This window comes from Gallinula chloropus, assembly GCF_964237585.1.
Source record: "Gallinula chloropus genome assembly, chromosome: 20".
In the NCBI taxonomy this organism is placed as follows: domain Eukaryota; kingdom Metazoa; phylum Chordata; class Aves; order Gruiformes; family Rallidae; genus Gallinula; species Gallinula chloropus.
Genome location: NC_140105.1, coordinates 4,560,991 through 4,575,726, shown reverse-complemented (window position 1 = coordinate 4,575,726; position 14,736 = coordinate 4,560,991). Strand labels below are relative to the sequence as shown.

Here is a 14,736-nt window from a genome sequence, read left to right as displayed (position 1 = left end):
GGAGTGCTGGCTCTGGGCTGATCATTCTGCCTGCTGCCATGGGGCTGCAGCACTCTCTGGGGCTGCCAGTGCTTGGCTGCCCACCTGCCTTTCCCATGAGATGAAAGGGGGGATGATTTCCCCTGGGTCCCTGAGGTTTCTCTGTGCAGTTGTGCTGCTGAACCCCTGGTTACAGAGTTTTGCAGGAGCAGCTGGGCGCTGAGATGGCTTGTTTGCAGGCACCCAGGCTATCTTGCTGCTGGAACGTGTTGCCTGCAGAAGGCATGTGCACTCCCAAAGGTGTGTTTAACCGTCTCCACATAGACCAAACAGCAGAGTTTCATTTTCTCTCCTCTGGCCAAGGCAGGGAAATTAGAGCTGCAATAACATCAGCTCACCAGACTGTTGGTCTTGTTTTATCCCCAGCAGTACCAGATGCTTCACAGGAAGAGGTGGAGGGTGAATTACTTGTTTTCTTTCACAAAGATGAACAAAATGATTATTTCTAAATCCTTTGGACGCTTTCTTTGTAGAGGTCCCTTGATAACATCCCTTCAGGTCCCATGCATACACTAGCTGGTGCCTGTAGGCATGAGGGAGACTGACCCTTTGTTATTTCCAGCTACTGATGACATGTGTCTTGTTTCTTCCCTGTTCCCTCCATTCCTGACCCCAGTGCTTCCCACAGCCTGCTGTGTTTTATCCCACACCTTTTGCTGCTGCCGTGGCCAGGAGATGAGTGACGCAGAAATGCTGAAGCACACGTGAACCAGAATTCAGGGAGCTCTTAGCAGATGGCAGCTGTGAATTTTGCTTTCCTTAATGCATTTGAAGAGACCACATGAGGAAGGGCTTGGAGAGGTGTTCGTACACCAGGTTGCATGAATGAGGTGTCTTAGGTCCTGATTTCAAAGCTGCTGATGCTTTCATTTGAAGATGTGAATGCTTGGGACCTTTGAGAACGTGCTATGCATGTTTTCATGCCGGGGGGAACCAGCAGTAGAGACATCTTTTACTGCTCTTGGATGCTCTTCCATCCCCACATTTGGGGTAGGGAGGATGCCACTGCCTTGAAGATTGGAGGTGGACCTGTCGTTTGGCTCTGGCTTTGCACCTTTGTGAGTTCAGTGTGAAAGTCTGGCTCCTGCGAGGTTGGTGAAGCCCTTTGGCATTTCAGGCCTGGAAAAACAATTGAGAGGGCAAGACCAAAAATCTTGGTCTGCCAAGGGCTTTGCTGAGGCACAGCAGTGTAAAGCATCATCACCCTTTTCATCAGCAGTGTGGGGCTGTGTGAGTACCTCATGAAGGCTGACTGCAGAGAGCAGGGGACTCTTTCAGCCAGACGTTTTGGGTTTTGATTGGATTTTTCTTGCAATCTGAATTTTCTAATCATTTTTCCTCCCCTCCCCAGTCTCCTTTTGTGGTGTGGTTTGGGGTTTGTTTTCTACCCAGGGCGTAGAAGAATGTGTTGGAGCCTGAGCTTCAGGAGAAGTGCTCTGGCACAACCAGCTCAGCGGCAGCTCCAGCCCATCTCGTGCTGCGGGAGCGAGCTGGGAGCTGGCAGAGACACCCGGAGCGTTGAGGGCTGAGCTCTGCTGAAACCAGGCGTGATCTGGCTATAGAGAGATGTGAGTGTGACTGTCTCCATTCTGCAGAACTGTTTATGTTCTGCCCTTTCCTTGTCCACCCACATGAGCAGCTGGAGCTGCTCATTTGGGACCATACGATGGTGATGGGACAGTGCTCTGGTTCCTGCTTTGAATGGCAAGTGGCCATGGCAGTGGCTTTTCTGCTTTCCTAGGAGTGTTCATCCTCCCCTGGGGTTAAGGAGAGCTTTTTCAGCCTTTTTTTTATATAACTTACATTTGTAAAGGCTTTCTTTTGTATCCTAGTTTATGTATGTGCCTTGCCTAGGAGCTTTCAGGTTATAAAAGATAGTTCAGTTCAGAACTTGTCCTCTTTTCCTTCTCCAGCAGCCCTGGCAGCCTTGGTGCCTTGCCCAAGATCAGGGCTTTAGGAGGGGCAGCAGCAGTCAGTGGGAGTTGCACAACCTCTGTCTGCAGAAAAGCTGGTCGCTCAGTTCTTGGAGCAAAAATCGTCTGGAAGATGAAGTCTTGGTTTGTGCTTATCTTGAGGATGAACTCCACCCCTGGGAGGAAGTAAATTCATCTTAGGCGCTCTATTGTGGTAGATAGCACTGAGTCTTTACTATATTGATCCTGTAACAAAAGAATCTGGGTTCAGGCTGATCTGTTTTCCCTCTCTGGGGCAGGGACCCCCCCCAGTTACACACTGAGTCTGCAAACAGGAGGGAGGCATCGCTGCTGGGCTGTGCACCCTGCCAGCATCCCTTTGCCCTATCCTTCCTCATCATCTCTTGAGGCAGGAACAGAGGAGCAGGGAGGAAGGCAGGGGAGAAGTGAGGAGGGGCAGAGAAAGCGGGGGGCTGCCTGGGAAGGAGAGTGGTGAGGTGGGGGCGAGGGGAGGCAGAGACGAACTCGGAGGAGGTGGAGAGAGAAACCAGGGGCAAGAACCACAGTGTTCGGGTGGCTGGTGAGGAGGTCTCTGCCTTGCCACTGAAGATCAGAACTTGGGGAAAGCCTTAAGGATTTAAAAGCTGTCCCCTTCCCACATCTCCTTGCTGCCTTTCCAACATCCCCCCCTCCTGCTGGGCCTCCAGAATGAGACCTCCGTGCTGCTCTCGAGGACCCTGCCGTGCCATTGCTGCTGCTGGGGCACCTCCCTGCTCCATCTCCCATCCCACATCTGTGGTGGGTGCAGTCTGCTTCCCCCCCAACATCAGCCTGCCACGTTATTTCCCTGCTCCCTCTCATCTCCTGGGTACTTTCCCCTTTCCCTGGGGCTGCCTTCAGTACCATAAGCTCTTTGTGGTCCGGCTGGCGAAGGTTGTGCAGCCCCCTCGCTGTGTGCACAGACCACACGTGTGCTCCTCTCTTACAGCTCAGCTGCTTTGAACAATTCTAACCAGTTCTTATTCTGCAGGATTAGTCTCTCCTCTGCAGGCCTTTGTGAAGACAGATAAAATGGCAAATTAACTGTATTTGGACCTTACTGTTCCTCAGTCTGCCCTTTCCAGCAGAGAGAAGCCAGTTGGGGGAATTGCCCTGCAAACTGTTTTGATGGGGTTCCTTCTGAGTTATTTGCACCACTTCATGTAGCAGAAAGACCAAAGCCAGTTGCTGTCTTTCAGCAAACTCTGCTACCCCAAAAGGCCCAAGGAACCCTTCACCCTGAATGAACAACTTCCTGCAGGCTTTGTCCCCCTCAGCGAGCAGGGTCCAGGTTCCCAGAGGAGGGATGGAGTGCTGGTGCTGCTTGCTGCTGTGGGGAGGTCTGGGGGGTGCACTGGGGTTATCAAGGTCATCTGCCTGCCCCATGCCCCCCCCGCAGCTGCTTTTGGAGGACTTTTGGATTTTGACCCACTCATCTGGGTGCCTGTGGTCCCCACCAGTGTGGGGATGTGCATCGAGTGCTCCTGGTACTGTTGGCAGGTTAATAATCCTTCCAGATGGAGAGAACCATATTGCTGGGTTAACAGATGCTTCTCTCTTGCTTCCACAGTGCCCTGCACACAGGGATACCCTCAGCCTCACACAGGGTGACTGACAGCTATGTCCAGGGCACCTCAGACATTCCTCTTCTTACCAAAACCATGGGGCAGTGCCTGGATGAGACTGCTGAGCGGTTTCCCAACCGCGACGCCTTGGTCTTCTGCCGCGATGGGGTTCGGAAGACCTTTGCTCAATTCAAGGAGGAGGTGAGCGTGTGGTACACGGGGTGGGTGGGTAGTGGCACCAGCAGGCATGATGGAGAAATGGGCAGTGATTTATTGCTCAGCTCAGGAGTGGGGTTTGTCATACGTGGATCTTCATCCTGGCCTGGAGCAAAGGGTGGTAGCACCTCCCCAGCACGCACCGGTGGGCGTGCACTACCTCTCTCCTCCTCAGAGCCTTGAGATCAGAGGGAGAAGGCAGTGTATGCAAATGCATGCTGAACATCTCAGGATGCACCTTCATAGTTAACCCATCAGACAGTGGAGATAACTTCTGTTTGCTGAATCACAGTGTTTTCCTCCACTGGAGTAGGTGCCACCTCTCACATTGCCTGCTTGGCTCTGCCTGTCAGAGTGTGCAGAGGTTTCTAGTCCAAGGACAGAGGTGATGGAGCAAGGTCAAGGACTTGGTCTTGATATAATGTATGGGAGTGTGGGTGTATCTGTGCATGTGTATGTACCTGTGCATATCACATACAGATACATGCTCCTGTGTGTTCTGAGTGGAGGGGCAGTGTGTCAAGGCTAACTACATGGGATGCTTCTACCAAGCGTGTGATGTGATCTTGAATAAGAAGATTTGGGTTTAGATTCACTAGTTTTGGTTGCAGCCATTGGGATAAATAAGATCAGCTGTGTTCACCTCAATTTTAAGAAGTAGGCTGCAATCCAGGGAATAGCTGTTCCTCAAATTCAAGTCTCCATTCCCCAAATTCATTAGAGAACAAAACTATGCAAACTTTATGAATACCTCCAAATGTTTAAAACATGATGATGATTGTGTTTTCCCCCCCCCCCAGAGATGAACATCCCCAGCTCCATCCTGAATGTGATTCCCAAGCTCTTCTCTTGTGTTTGACAGGTGGACCAGGCAGCAGCTGGGCTTCTGGCTCTTGGCCTGAAGAAGGGAGACCGGCTGGGAATGTGGGGTCCCAATAAATATGAGTGGGTTCTCATGCAGTTTGCAACTGCTCAGGCAGGAATCATCCTGGTAAGGAGTTTGCTGTGTCTGGGGTTTTAATGGCCTGTTGGGAAAGGCAATGGAGGTAAAGAGCAGTAGGAGATACTGGGGTCACGTTTGTTGTGTGACTCTTCTCCAGCACACTAGCTGTGGCTGAAGCTGGTAACTAAAGGTCTGTGCAGCCCTGTCCCTTGCTGTGCAGGAAAGAGAGTGCAGAGCTCGGGGAGAAGCAGCAGGAGACAGACTGCTGTGAACTGCCTTGCAGCAGCTGATAACAGATGGAGATGTGCTTTTGCCTGCACACCACTTTTCTGAAGCCAGTTGTTTAGATCCCTCCTAAGTAGGACCTGTAGTGCTTCGTGGTGCAAATGTTCACTTAAAAAATCTAGTCCCAGCTGCATATCCCCAAAAGACAATTTCTGTTTGAGAGTATGAACTGGTGTATCCACCAAAACTCATCTTATGTAGCCAGTGCGCTGGGAAGGACTGCAAAGAACCTTCTGGTCCTCCTTCTTTATCATGGTTCATCCCAGTGCCTGCTAAGAGATAATGCCAGGGTGGATGAGTGTGGCTCAGTGTAAACTTCATGGTGAACTTGTCTCCAGTGGCCAGTACTGCTCCTGTGGAGAGATGGACAGGAGAAAGCTGGTATTGTCCTGGTTGTCTGCAAGTCTGTTGACTTGCTCTTGAGTTCTGAGGCTTTGGTTCAGTGGATTGTCTGCCTGGGGAACAGGTCTGGTTTCAGTTTGTGAAATCTGTGGTGATTATCTGACCTCACATAAGTATCATCTCTGCTGGATTGTTTTCTTTAGTGCAAACATGGGATTCAGCTAATGTTTCTGGTGAATGTGCAGCCCCTGTGGTGGTGAGCTCCTGGGTCTGTGTGTTGGAGGAGAGGCTTTGTGTGCAGCCTGTCCCTGGGAGAACTCTTCTGCTGAAATATGTGTTAGGGGGGAAAGGTTTCCAGTGTGAGGATAACTCTGATTGACCTCCTTGTTTCTCCCTCCTCAGGTATCTGTGAATCCAGCCTACCAGGCCCTCGAGCTGGAGTTTGTCATCAGGAAGGTTTGTGCAGCACTTGCCAGTGGTGTGAATTGATTTGCTGTGAGAGCTCGTGCAAGCTCTGTTTAAGGGGGTGGTAGGGCTGGTACAGAGGAGCTGCTGGTTAAGCACTTGGGCCTATGAAGGAAAGCTGGCCAGAGAGCCAGGCTGGTGGTGGCCATGTAGAGGGGCCACCACCAGACAGTGAGCAAGCGGTCGCATTTGTTGGAGTTCTCTGTGGCTGCCACCCTGCCTGTCTGATGGAGACTCCATCAGACAAGGGCAACCAGGCTGGGGAAGGGGCTGGAGGGCAAATCCTCTGAGGAGCAGCTGAGGGAGCTGGGGGTGTTCGGCCTGGAGAAGAGGAGGCTGAGGGGAGACCTTATCACCACCTACAACTACCTGCCAGGAGGGTGCAGAGAGGTGGACGATGGCCTCTTCAGCCAGGGGACAGGAGATGGGACAAAGGGCAATGGGCTCAAGCTGTGCCAGGGCAGGGTCAGCTTAGATGTGAGGGAAAAGTTCTTCTCTGAAAGAGTTGTTGGGACCTGGAACAGGCTGCCCAGGGAGGGGGCTGAGTCACTGTCGCTGGATGTGTTTAAAAAAAGCGTTGATGAGGTGCTCAGGGATCTGGTTTAGCTTAGGATGGGAATGGTTGGACTTGATGATCTACAAGGTCTTTTCCAACCCAGTAACTCTGTGATTCTAATTCTTGCATCCTTCTCCCTGTGCTAACAACCACAGACTGCCAGTATCCCACCAGAATCCCACCAGTAACAGCCATGTGTGCCAGCAGCCCTTTGTGAGGGAGTGAGGAAAACAAAGAAGGCCCAATACCTGACCCAGGGCCTACTGGAGAAGCTGGCAGCCTGGACAGCAGAGGCCCTGCAGTCACAGGGCATGGCTGTGAGCTCTCAAATCGGTTCTGAACTCGCCCTGCTCGTGCTCCAGCCTGCACGGGGTGGGGAGAGCACCATGGATGTGGCTGCCCTACCTGGCTTGGTGCCATCCTGCCTGCTTCCTGATCAGGAAAAACATCTCCACCCCATACCTTAACTGACATTAGTCAATCTATGAGGGGGACTGCTTGGGCAAGCCAGGCTGTTTAGAAACACACCTAGATCCTGAGAGATACTCAACTGCTGAGACCTTAACCTTGAAGGTAGAAAGGAGGGAGGCTCAGAAAGGACCAGCCTACTTGATTGCTTGATGGTTCCTTCCCAGACTCGTCCTAGGCTTTGCTTGCTTTGAACCTGGTTTAAGTCCTAGCTATTGCCACGACTGCTTGATGTCTTTCTGCTGGCTGATCCTTGCTGCCTTGTCTGTCTGCCTGGGTTTGAGTTTGCAACCTGCAGAGCACCACCGATCAGTTTAAACTGTTCTGGCTCTTTAGCTCCAGTAACACGGAATTTGGATTATTAAACATTTGATGGCTAAAGATTAATCCAAGGATTAAGAAGTTAACTGCTCATGGGCGGTTTGTTCAGCTTGATTCTAATATCAGAGTAATAGAGGGAACCACTTCTGTGTCTTCCTAACCCCACCCAAGTTTTTGCTTTACCTTGAAAGTGGGTAATTTCTAGGAACAAAGCGAGGTTTTTCTCTTGCATCAGTAACTGGAATTCGGTTGCTGGGCTGCAGTTTGAGTTCCTGTGTCATCCTTCACTTCATCCTCTCCTAGTAGCAGTTCCCGTGCGTGCAGATCGATGGCAGCGCCGCAGTGCAGCGTGTCTCTCCCGGCGTGGATGTCCTCCTGCTTCTCTTGCCAGGTGGAGATGTGCATGTCAGTGCTTTCCTTTTTCCTTGGCTTTTGTTCTCCTCTCCATCTCTTTGTGTCAGAGTCTGCTCTGGTTTTCTCTTCCAGTGTAAATTCACAGAATCGTAGGGGTTGGAAGGGACCTCCAGAGATTGAGTCCAACCCCCCTGCCAAAGCAGCATCCAGATGGGTATTGAGTATCTCCGGACAAGGAGACTCCACACCCCCCTGGGCAGTCTGTAAATCTGGAGAGTTGGTGGGGTGAGAGTAGAAATGTGCTTCAGCTCCATTGGGGGTTACTCCTGTCTCACTTCCCAGGTTTTCCAGCATTCCTAGCTTTTCCATATACCTTTGGCACTGGGATCTCTGGTGCCCTTCACCCCCCTAATAGTTAATTCTGTGTTTGGGGTTTTTTTTTTTTTGCACCAAAACCCCCTGAAGCCCTTTGTGCTTTGCCTGTTGGATCCTGTCAGCCAATGTGGTCCCTCCCTTGCCCCATCAGGTTCCCTCCCTTCGCTTTACACAGTAATACGTACTCAACAACCATTCTTCTGATTCCTGGTGTGCTTCCAGGGCTTTGTAAAGACAAACTGATGGCAGCTTTCCTATCACAGATCCTTTGAAGTTGGATCTGCTCCTATTCAGGTTGAGACCAAGCTGCCTATCTGGAGATGCCTATCTAGAGACCCTTATCTCATACAGCATCTCTGCAAGCTCCTCTCCACCCATAGCATCTGTTTCATAAAGCTGGTTTAACCAGGACAGTAGTTAAAAGGAACTAAAAATCAGAAGCTACAGAAGCCCAGAACATCCCAGAACAGACTCAGTCCCTTGGGTTCTGGGCGGTCTGTTCCAGAAAACAGTGCAAATGTTTGTCTTCCCTTCTGACAAACCCCAGAGGGTACTTAGAGCGAATTTATTGGCACAGCTTTGGTCGCCTTATTTCACAGACCTTGGGAGAATGATGAGAACAGCCGAGTAAATCATTGATGTAAATAGTTTGTTTGACAAGAACACATGTTTTTGGAGGATGAAAGTGGCTTGCAAATCTGGGTCAAATTCATCAGAGCTCCTCTGCTGAAAGAGAAATTCTTGGAGTGATTAAAGTGCTTTGTTTCGGGATTACGAGAAGGTTGAATGGAAAAGGTTTTCATTTTCAATCCAGCTAGTGCTTTAGAAAAGAAGCAGCAAAAAAAACCAGGATCTTGGGAAACTGAGCACCTTAAAACCCCCCCAACAAAACCTTGGCTGGACACGGATGGGGACACACACACACACACACACACACACATTTTGGCACTGAGTTTCTGTTAGCAGCGGGACTCCTAACCAGAAGAATGGGTTGTTTGCCATGTGCTTGCACCAAGGGGCGTTGATCCTGGGAGAAGGGGAAACCTTGGGCTCCAGCTCTGCGTTCTCACCCAGCAAAAGGCCACCAGCCTGTCCTGAGGTGAACGCTGGGGAGGAGCAAAGCGCTGTTTGCACACGTGGACCAGGCCCTGGCGTGCTGGGTGTGCGGTGCCAGCACCCTGCTGTGGCTCTTATTTGGAAGAGTTACAATCTCCAGGGTAAACTTAGAGATTTTTATCATGTGCTTACAGAAACAAGCCAGGGAGAAAAGCCTGGTGCTGTGTTAATGGCCAGCACTTGCTGTGTGAGGTCATGGGGCTGTGTGCATTCCTCTGACTGCTCTTTATCGAGTCCTGAACACCAACCGTGATGCTCATGAGTGACTCATGAGTTTCTGCCTCTCTTTCCAGGTTGGCTGCAAGGCACTGGTGTTTCCCACTCAATTTAAAACACAGAAATACTATGAGATTCTAAAACAGTCGTGCCCTGAGCTAGAAAAATCAACTCCAGGGGGAATAAAGAGCAAAAGGTGAGTCAGGAGCACGTGGTGTCTTTGTGCTGACCTCACAGCTGTGTCCTGCCTCGTGTCCTCGCAGCTGCACAGGAGGACCTGCACAGGTTGCACCTGAAGAGGATGGGTTAGGCTGTTCTGGAGGTTTGCCCTGACCAGCATACACATATCCAGGCAGTTTTCTCCTTGCCTCGTTATTACTGATGAGATTTTTCCTTCTACCAGGCTACCTGACTTATCCATTGTCATCACGGTGGACTCCAAGCTGCCTGGCACCTTCCACATGGATGAAGTGATGCAGGCTGGGGACAGCAGCCACATGAAGCAGTTACGAGCTGTGCAGGAGACCCTCTCCTGCAACGAGCCCATCAACATCCAGTTTACTTCAGTAGGTGCTTCTGCCTGCTCTGTGCCTCGTGGTTTCCTTGCTGGGGACACAGGGAAGGATGTGTGCCATGCTGAGCATCCCATTTCCTTTGTCTCTGGTGCATTGAGACCAAGCCCTGGTTCAGTGTGGGATGGAGGAAGTGTTCTAGGATTTCCCCTTGCTGCTTCTGTTCTCACTGCTCAGCCCTTTCCCAGGGGCTGATGGAGATGGGAGGGTGTCATGGGAGTTCTGCCCAACTGAAGCTGGATTGTTTTTTTGGTGCAGTTGGGGATTAAAACGCTGTTAAGGAAGGAAAAGAAAGTCTCCCAGGTCTGAGTGGAGAATGAGGTGCAGGATCAGCCCAGAATCTGCTGGGGATATTGACCCAGAGAGCACATACAGCTCACCCTCCCAAAAGGTGACACATCGCTGCCCAGTGCCCTGTGTCTTTCAGGGGACGACAGGGAGCCCCAAAGGAGCCACCCTCTCTCACAGGAACATCGTGAATAACGCCAATCTGATTGGCCTGAGGCTGGGCATCACAGAGCAGGTGGGTCTCCCTGGGAATGGTTTGGGGGGGGGTCTCCACTGCCCCAGAGCAACCAGGTGTGTGCAGCGTGTCGGTGCTCGCTCGGCAGAAGGGCAGGGTGTGTCGTGAGGGATACTCACACGTAACATCTGTCATTCCATTGACCTTTTGTGTGAAGTTTGGGGTGGGTTTTTTTTTCCTTTTATAGGGGGGGAAAATTGTGAAATGAATCACTTTTCATTTTGGTGAATGCTCATTTAAAAGAATTACAAGAGTCATCTTTGCATTCTGTTGAAAGAGGCTTTAATTTACTTTACGTGGCTGCCTTTGTGATCTCGTTACTCCTGTCAGGATCTGACCTTCCCATTTGTAGGTTCTTCTGAAAACTGTGAAAGGCAACTGCTGTTCTGAAGCAGTTATTCCTAACACAGCAGCTTTGATCTGGGGTGGGGGAAAGGTGGGTTGTTTCAATCAGTCTTCAGAGCCTTTGGTGGGTTTAAAACACCCAACAAAATGAATGGCATGTGTCAAGTCCTGCAGATTCCATGCCTGTCACAGCACTGAATGATATAGAGCCCATAGCACTGCTGTTCTTCTCTTCTGGCATACCATCAAATAACCAGAGCTCTGCAATACCAGAGCAGAAAGTCTAGCAAAGAAAAACCAAGACATTGCATGGGATTTTTGGCATTAAAACCCTTCCCCAAGTGATTTTCATTAGGGTGGGAAGCATCAGGGTCCTGTTTCCACCTAACAGGGCCACAGGTGAATGTCAGATTTCCAGCAGGTTTTCAGTGAATCAGGGAAAACTCTGCTCAGATCTGGGCTCCTCAGCAGCAAGGTGGGCTAGCCACGGGCTGGAAGGTCTCCTCTCCTCACTGTTGTCTTTGGCTTGATCCCAGGACTATCGCATTGGCCTCCCTGCACCCCTCTATCACTGCCTGGCGTCGGTAGGAGGCTGCGTGGTGATGGCCCTGCACGGGTCCTCCTGCATCTTCTCGTCGCCGAGTTTCGAGGGGAAGGCTGCTCTGGAGGCAGTGGCCCAGGAGAGGTGAGGGTTGGTTTGTGTCTCACTGCAGAGGGGTTCATCACCTCATGGTAATGCTTTTCCTTCCCTTGCCTTGCCTGCCAGGCCATTGCTCACGCTCTTCCTTCCCACGATGGGAGAGGCAGGTTTGCTGGTCCATGTGCACAGGCACTTCAGGAGACCAAATCCAGCCTTTTCAGCTGGGACTGGGAGACTGTCTCACTGCTCCCTTCCCAAAAATGAGGGATCCTTCAGATCCCTGCAGGGCTTTGGCTGGAAGTGCAGCAGTGGCTTGGTTTGCTGTGGCCAGTGTGTTTTTGTACGTAGCCACTCGTGCCCCTTCTCCAAGTCCTGTCCTGCAGCTGAGAGTTTCCTTTCCAGCTTGTTCTTCGTGGGTGTAGCTTGTCAGACAAAAGCACTGTCATTGTGTGCACACAATGCACACACAGATGGATATTTATGTATATTTTCAGACATATGTACGTGTGTGTGTGTGTGTGCAGGGATGAAGGCATCCCTGCTGTGCCTGCCTGCACGTGATGGGACAGGGTGAGGTGCTGAGCTGGGGCTGCCCCTGGTCCCAGCTCTGCAGCTTTGCCTTTTCTCTCCCCTCCCTGAAGATGCTCCTTCCTGCACGGCACGCCAACCATGTTTATAGACATGCTCTCCCAGCCGGACTTTGACTCCTATGACCTGTCGTGTCTCCGGGGAGGTAAGTCTGGCCTCAGATGGGAAAATCCCCAGGGACTGGGTAGTGCTGGTTCCTTGCTGGGAGGCTGTATTGAGCTTTGCAAGCTAATCCCTCTTCTGGAGAGGAGAGTTCTCGTTCTTCACTCTTAATCAGACGCCATGTCTCCTTCCCTTGGGGTTTCCTTCAAGAATCATGTATTTGCAATATTCTTTCCATCTTAAACCAGAAAGGCCCTTCCCAATCTGCTTCATCAGCTACAGTGCAGAGCTGATTTTGCTCAGCTCTCCTCCCGCCAGCCACCACGGTGTGGCAGCAGATGCTCAGTGTGCTTCGGGCTGGTGCGGTCCCCAAACCAGAGACGGTGCTGGGATGTCTCTGTCTTGAAGTTTTCTGTCTGTTTTTTGAAGTCATTCAACAATGGAAAGGGTGTGATAACGTGTGCTGGAACTTTCTCATCTCTGACAGCCTTGGGAAGAGCTGAGCTGGAATGGGGAGACCACCAGCCCTTTTGAGGCAATGGCAGCGGGGAGATGATGGTGCTGGAGCATCAACATTTAAATAGGGTCACAGAATCAGAGTGTTGTAGGGGTTGGAAGGGACTTTCAGAGCTCATCGAGACCACCCCCCCCTGCCAAAGCAGGGTCCCCAGGACAGGTCGCACAGGTTGGTGTCCAGACAGGTCTGGAATATCTCCAGAGAAGGAGACTCCACACCCCCTGGGCAGCCTGTCCCAGGGCTCCCTCACCCTCACTGGGAAAAAGTTCTTCCACATATTGGTGTGGAACTTCCTGTACTCCAACTTGAGGCCATTGCCCCTTGTCCTGTCCCCACAGCCCACTAAGAAGAGGCTGCCCATTTCCCCCCTGTGTCCCACACTTAAGATATTTATAAACATTAATTGGATCCCCTCTCAGCCTTCTTTTCTCCAGGCTGAAGAGCCCCAACTCACTCAGCCTTTCCTCACAGGGGAGATGCTCCAGGCCCTTCATCATCCTTGTAGCCTCCTCTGGACTCTCTCCAGGAGATCCCTGACTTTTTTTATCCCAGGGAGCCCAGAACTGGGCACAACACTCCAGGTGGGGCCTGACCAGGGCAGAGTAGAGGGGGAGGTTTCCCTCCTTTGACCTGCTGGCCATGCTCCTTTTGATGCACCCCCGGTTACCAAATCATCTCTGATATGTGAAAAATGGTCCTGTCTCCCTTGTTCTCCACTCTTTTGCTCTGTTGTGGAACAGATGAAAAACGTCATCTGGCCTCTCCCAACAGGGCAGGCTTGGGCAGGGCAGGAGGAAAGGCTTTTTGCTTCTGTTAGAGTGTTTGTCCTGCTAAAAATCCATGTGCTTTCTGCTCTCAAACTTTCCTTTCGGGCACTGCAGCTTGGGCTGGGTTTCTGCTATAGAGTTTGTTTTCCTAAAGGGTGAACTCTGCCAACCCTTAATTCATTCAGGAACACTGGCCTTGCTGCAGCCTTTGCTTCTAGAATAACTAGGACCTGTATCCACAAAACCAGAAAGTATTTTGACAAGAACCGGTGTATCCCAAAGGTCTTGCCAGCATTTAAATCTGGGAATGCAGAACCTTCTGGGGGACCACTGGGAATAAGCAGATGGTTTCTGAGATAGTCATCATCTCTTCTTCCAGGAGTCATTGCGGGTTCTCCTGTTCCCCCTGAGATCATGAAGATGATTATCACCAAGATGCACATGCCAGAGATTGTGGTAAGTCGTGGTTGCTGTAACCAGAGCTACAAGTGCTGTTTGTTGTGGTGAAACTGAGTTTGGGCATCTCTGCACCACGGTGGTACCCGGTGGTGCTGGAGCTGCTGGGACCAGGTGTGATGGGACTGTGGGCACCAGGCCAAGCTAAGGAGTGAAGATGTGGAGGGGCTGGGAGGAAGAAAGGGGATCCTGCCTGGCTGCTGGTGGGGTGTCTGGGGAGGAGGCTTTGTAAGAAGAGAAGACATTGCATTCAGTGTGGTACACTGAGCTGCTGCTGGCGTGTTCCAAAGCTTACAAACCCTTCTGTTGTACATGCTGCAAGGATGGACGCTCGTGGAAGAGACCTTGCTGGTTTGTATCCGTGTGGGTGGCTGCACATGTTTGTTTTGCTGGGGAGCTGTCAGACTTCTTCACCACCCTGGGTGCATGTGGGTACAGCACCCTGCTGCATGCTGCGTGTCGGAGGCTGAAGGTGGGAGCGGCGCCATCCACGTGCGTGGCACCAGGCACTGCCATGCCAGGGGGGTTGGAGCTCCTAGACTGCTTCTCCATCACGTGTCCCCCTCACCTTTGGCCTGTGCAAGAGCATCAGCATGTCGTGTGTGTGGAATGGGACAGGGGGTCGCTGGCACCACGGGTGACACGTGTCATAGGCAGGTCCTGCCATCCCCACGTGTGTGCCAGTGAGTGAATGGCTGAGCCAAAAAGGGTCATTTTTTTTGTTCCTTTAAAGGAAACCACTCCAGTGCCACCCTGCTTGCAGGTGCTGAGGAAGCAGACTGCTGTGATGGATAAATGTGTGGGGCTGGGGGTCAGCTTCAATGTGTTATCGTTGGCAGACCTGGACCTCACCAGCACCAGGGTTTTACAGGGGCATCTGTGTGCTGTGCTGTGGACCAGGGGAACCCAGGGCATCTGTCCTGGAGCCGTTGTGGAGGTGGCCAAGGTTTCTTCCTGGCTGTGATGCTCTTAATGCCAAACTAAAGCACTGGGGACAGCCCTGGGTGCTGCTG

The 14,736-nt window shown here is 51.5% G+C and overlaps 1 protein-coding gene across 1 annotated transcript in view; it reads left to right on the top strand.

Annotated features, from left to right (window-relative positions):
* Positions 1 to 14,736, top strand: part of ACSF2 (acyl-CoA synthetase family member 2) — a gene marked incomplete at its 5' end in the record, with an annotated part of 37,231 nt that overhangs the window by 1,750 nt on the left and 20,745 nt on the right. The window contains 9 exons of the mRNA XM_084273580.1: positions 3,562 to 3,757; positions 4,635 to 4,763; positions 5,745 to 5,798; positions 9,291 to 9,409; positions 9,617 to 9,779; positions 10,213 to 10,308; positions 11,190 to 11,338; positions 11,935 to 12,026; positions 13,647 to 13,723. Coding sequence (XP_084129706.1) covers positions 3,562 to 3,757; positions 4,635 to 4,763; positions 5,745 to 5,798; positions 9,291 to 9,409; positions 9,617 to 9,779; positions 10,213 to 10,308; positions 11,190 to 11,338; positions 11,935 to 12,026; positions 13,647 to 13,723 — 1,075 coding nt within the window. The remainder of the gene's footprint in view (positions 1 to 3,561; positions 3,758 to 4,634; positions 4,764 to 5,744; positions 5,799 to 9,290; positions 9,410 to 9,616; positions 9,780 to 10,212; positions 10,309 to 11,189; positions 11,339 to 11,934; positions 12,027 to 13,646; positions 13,724 to 14,736) is intronic.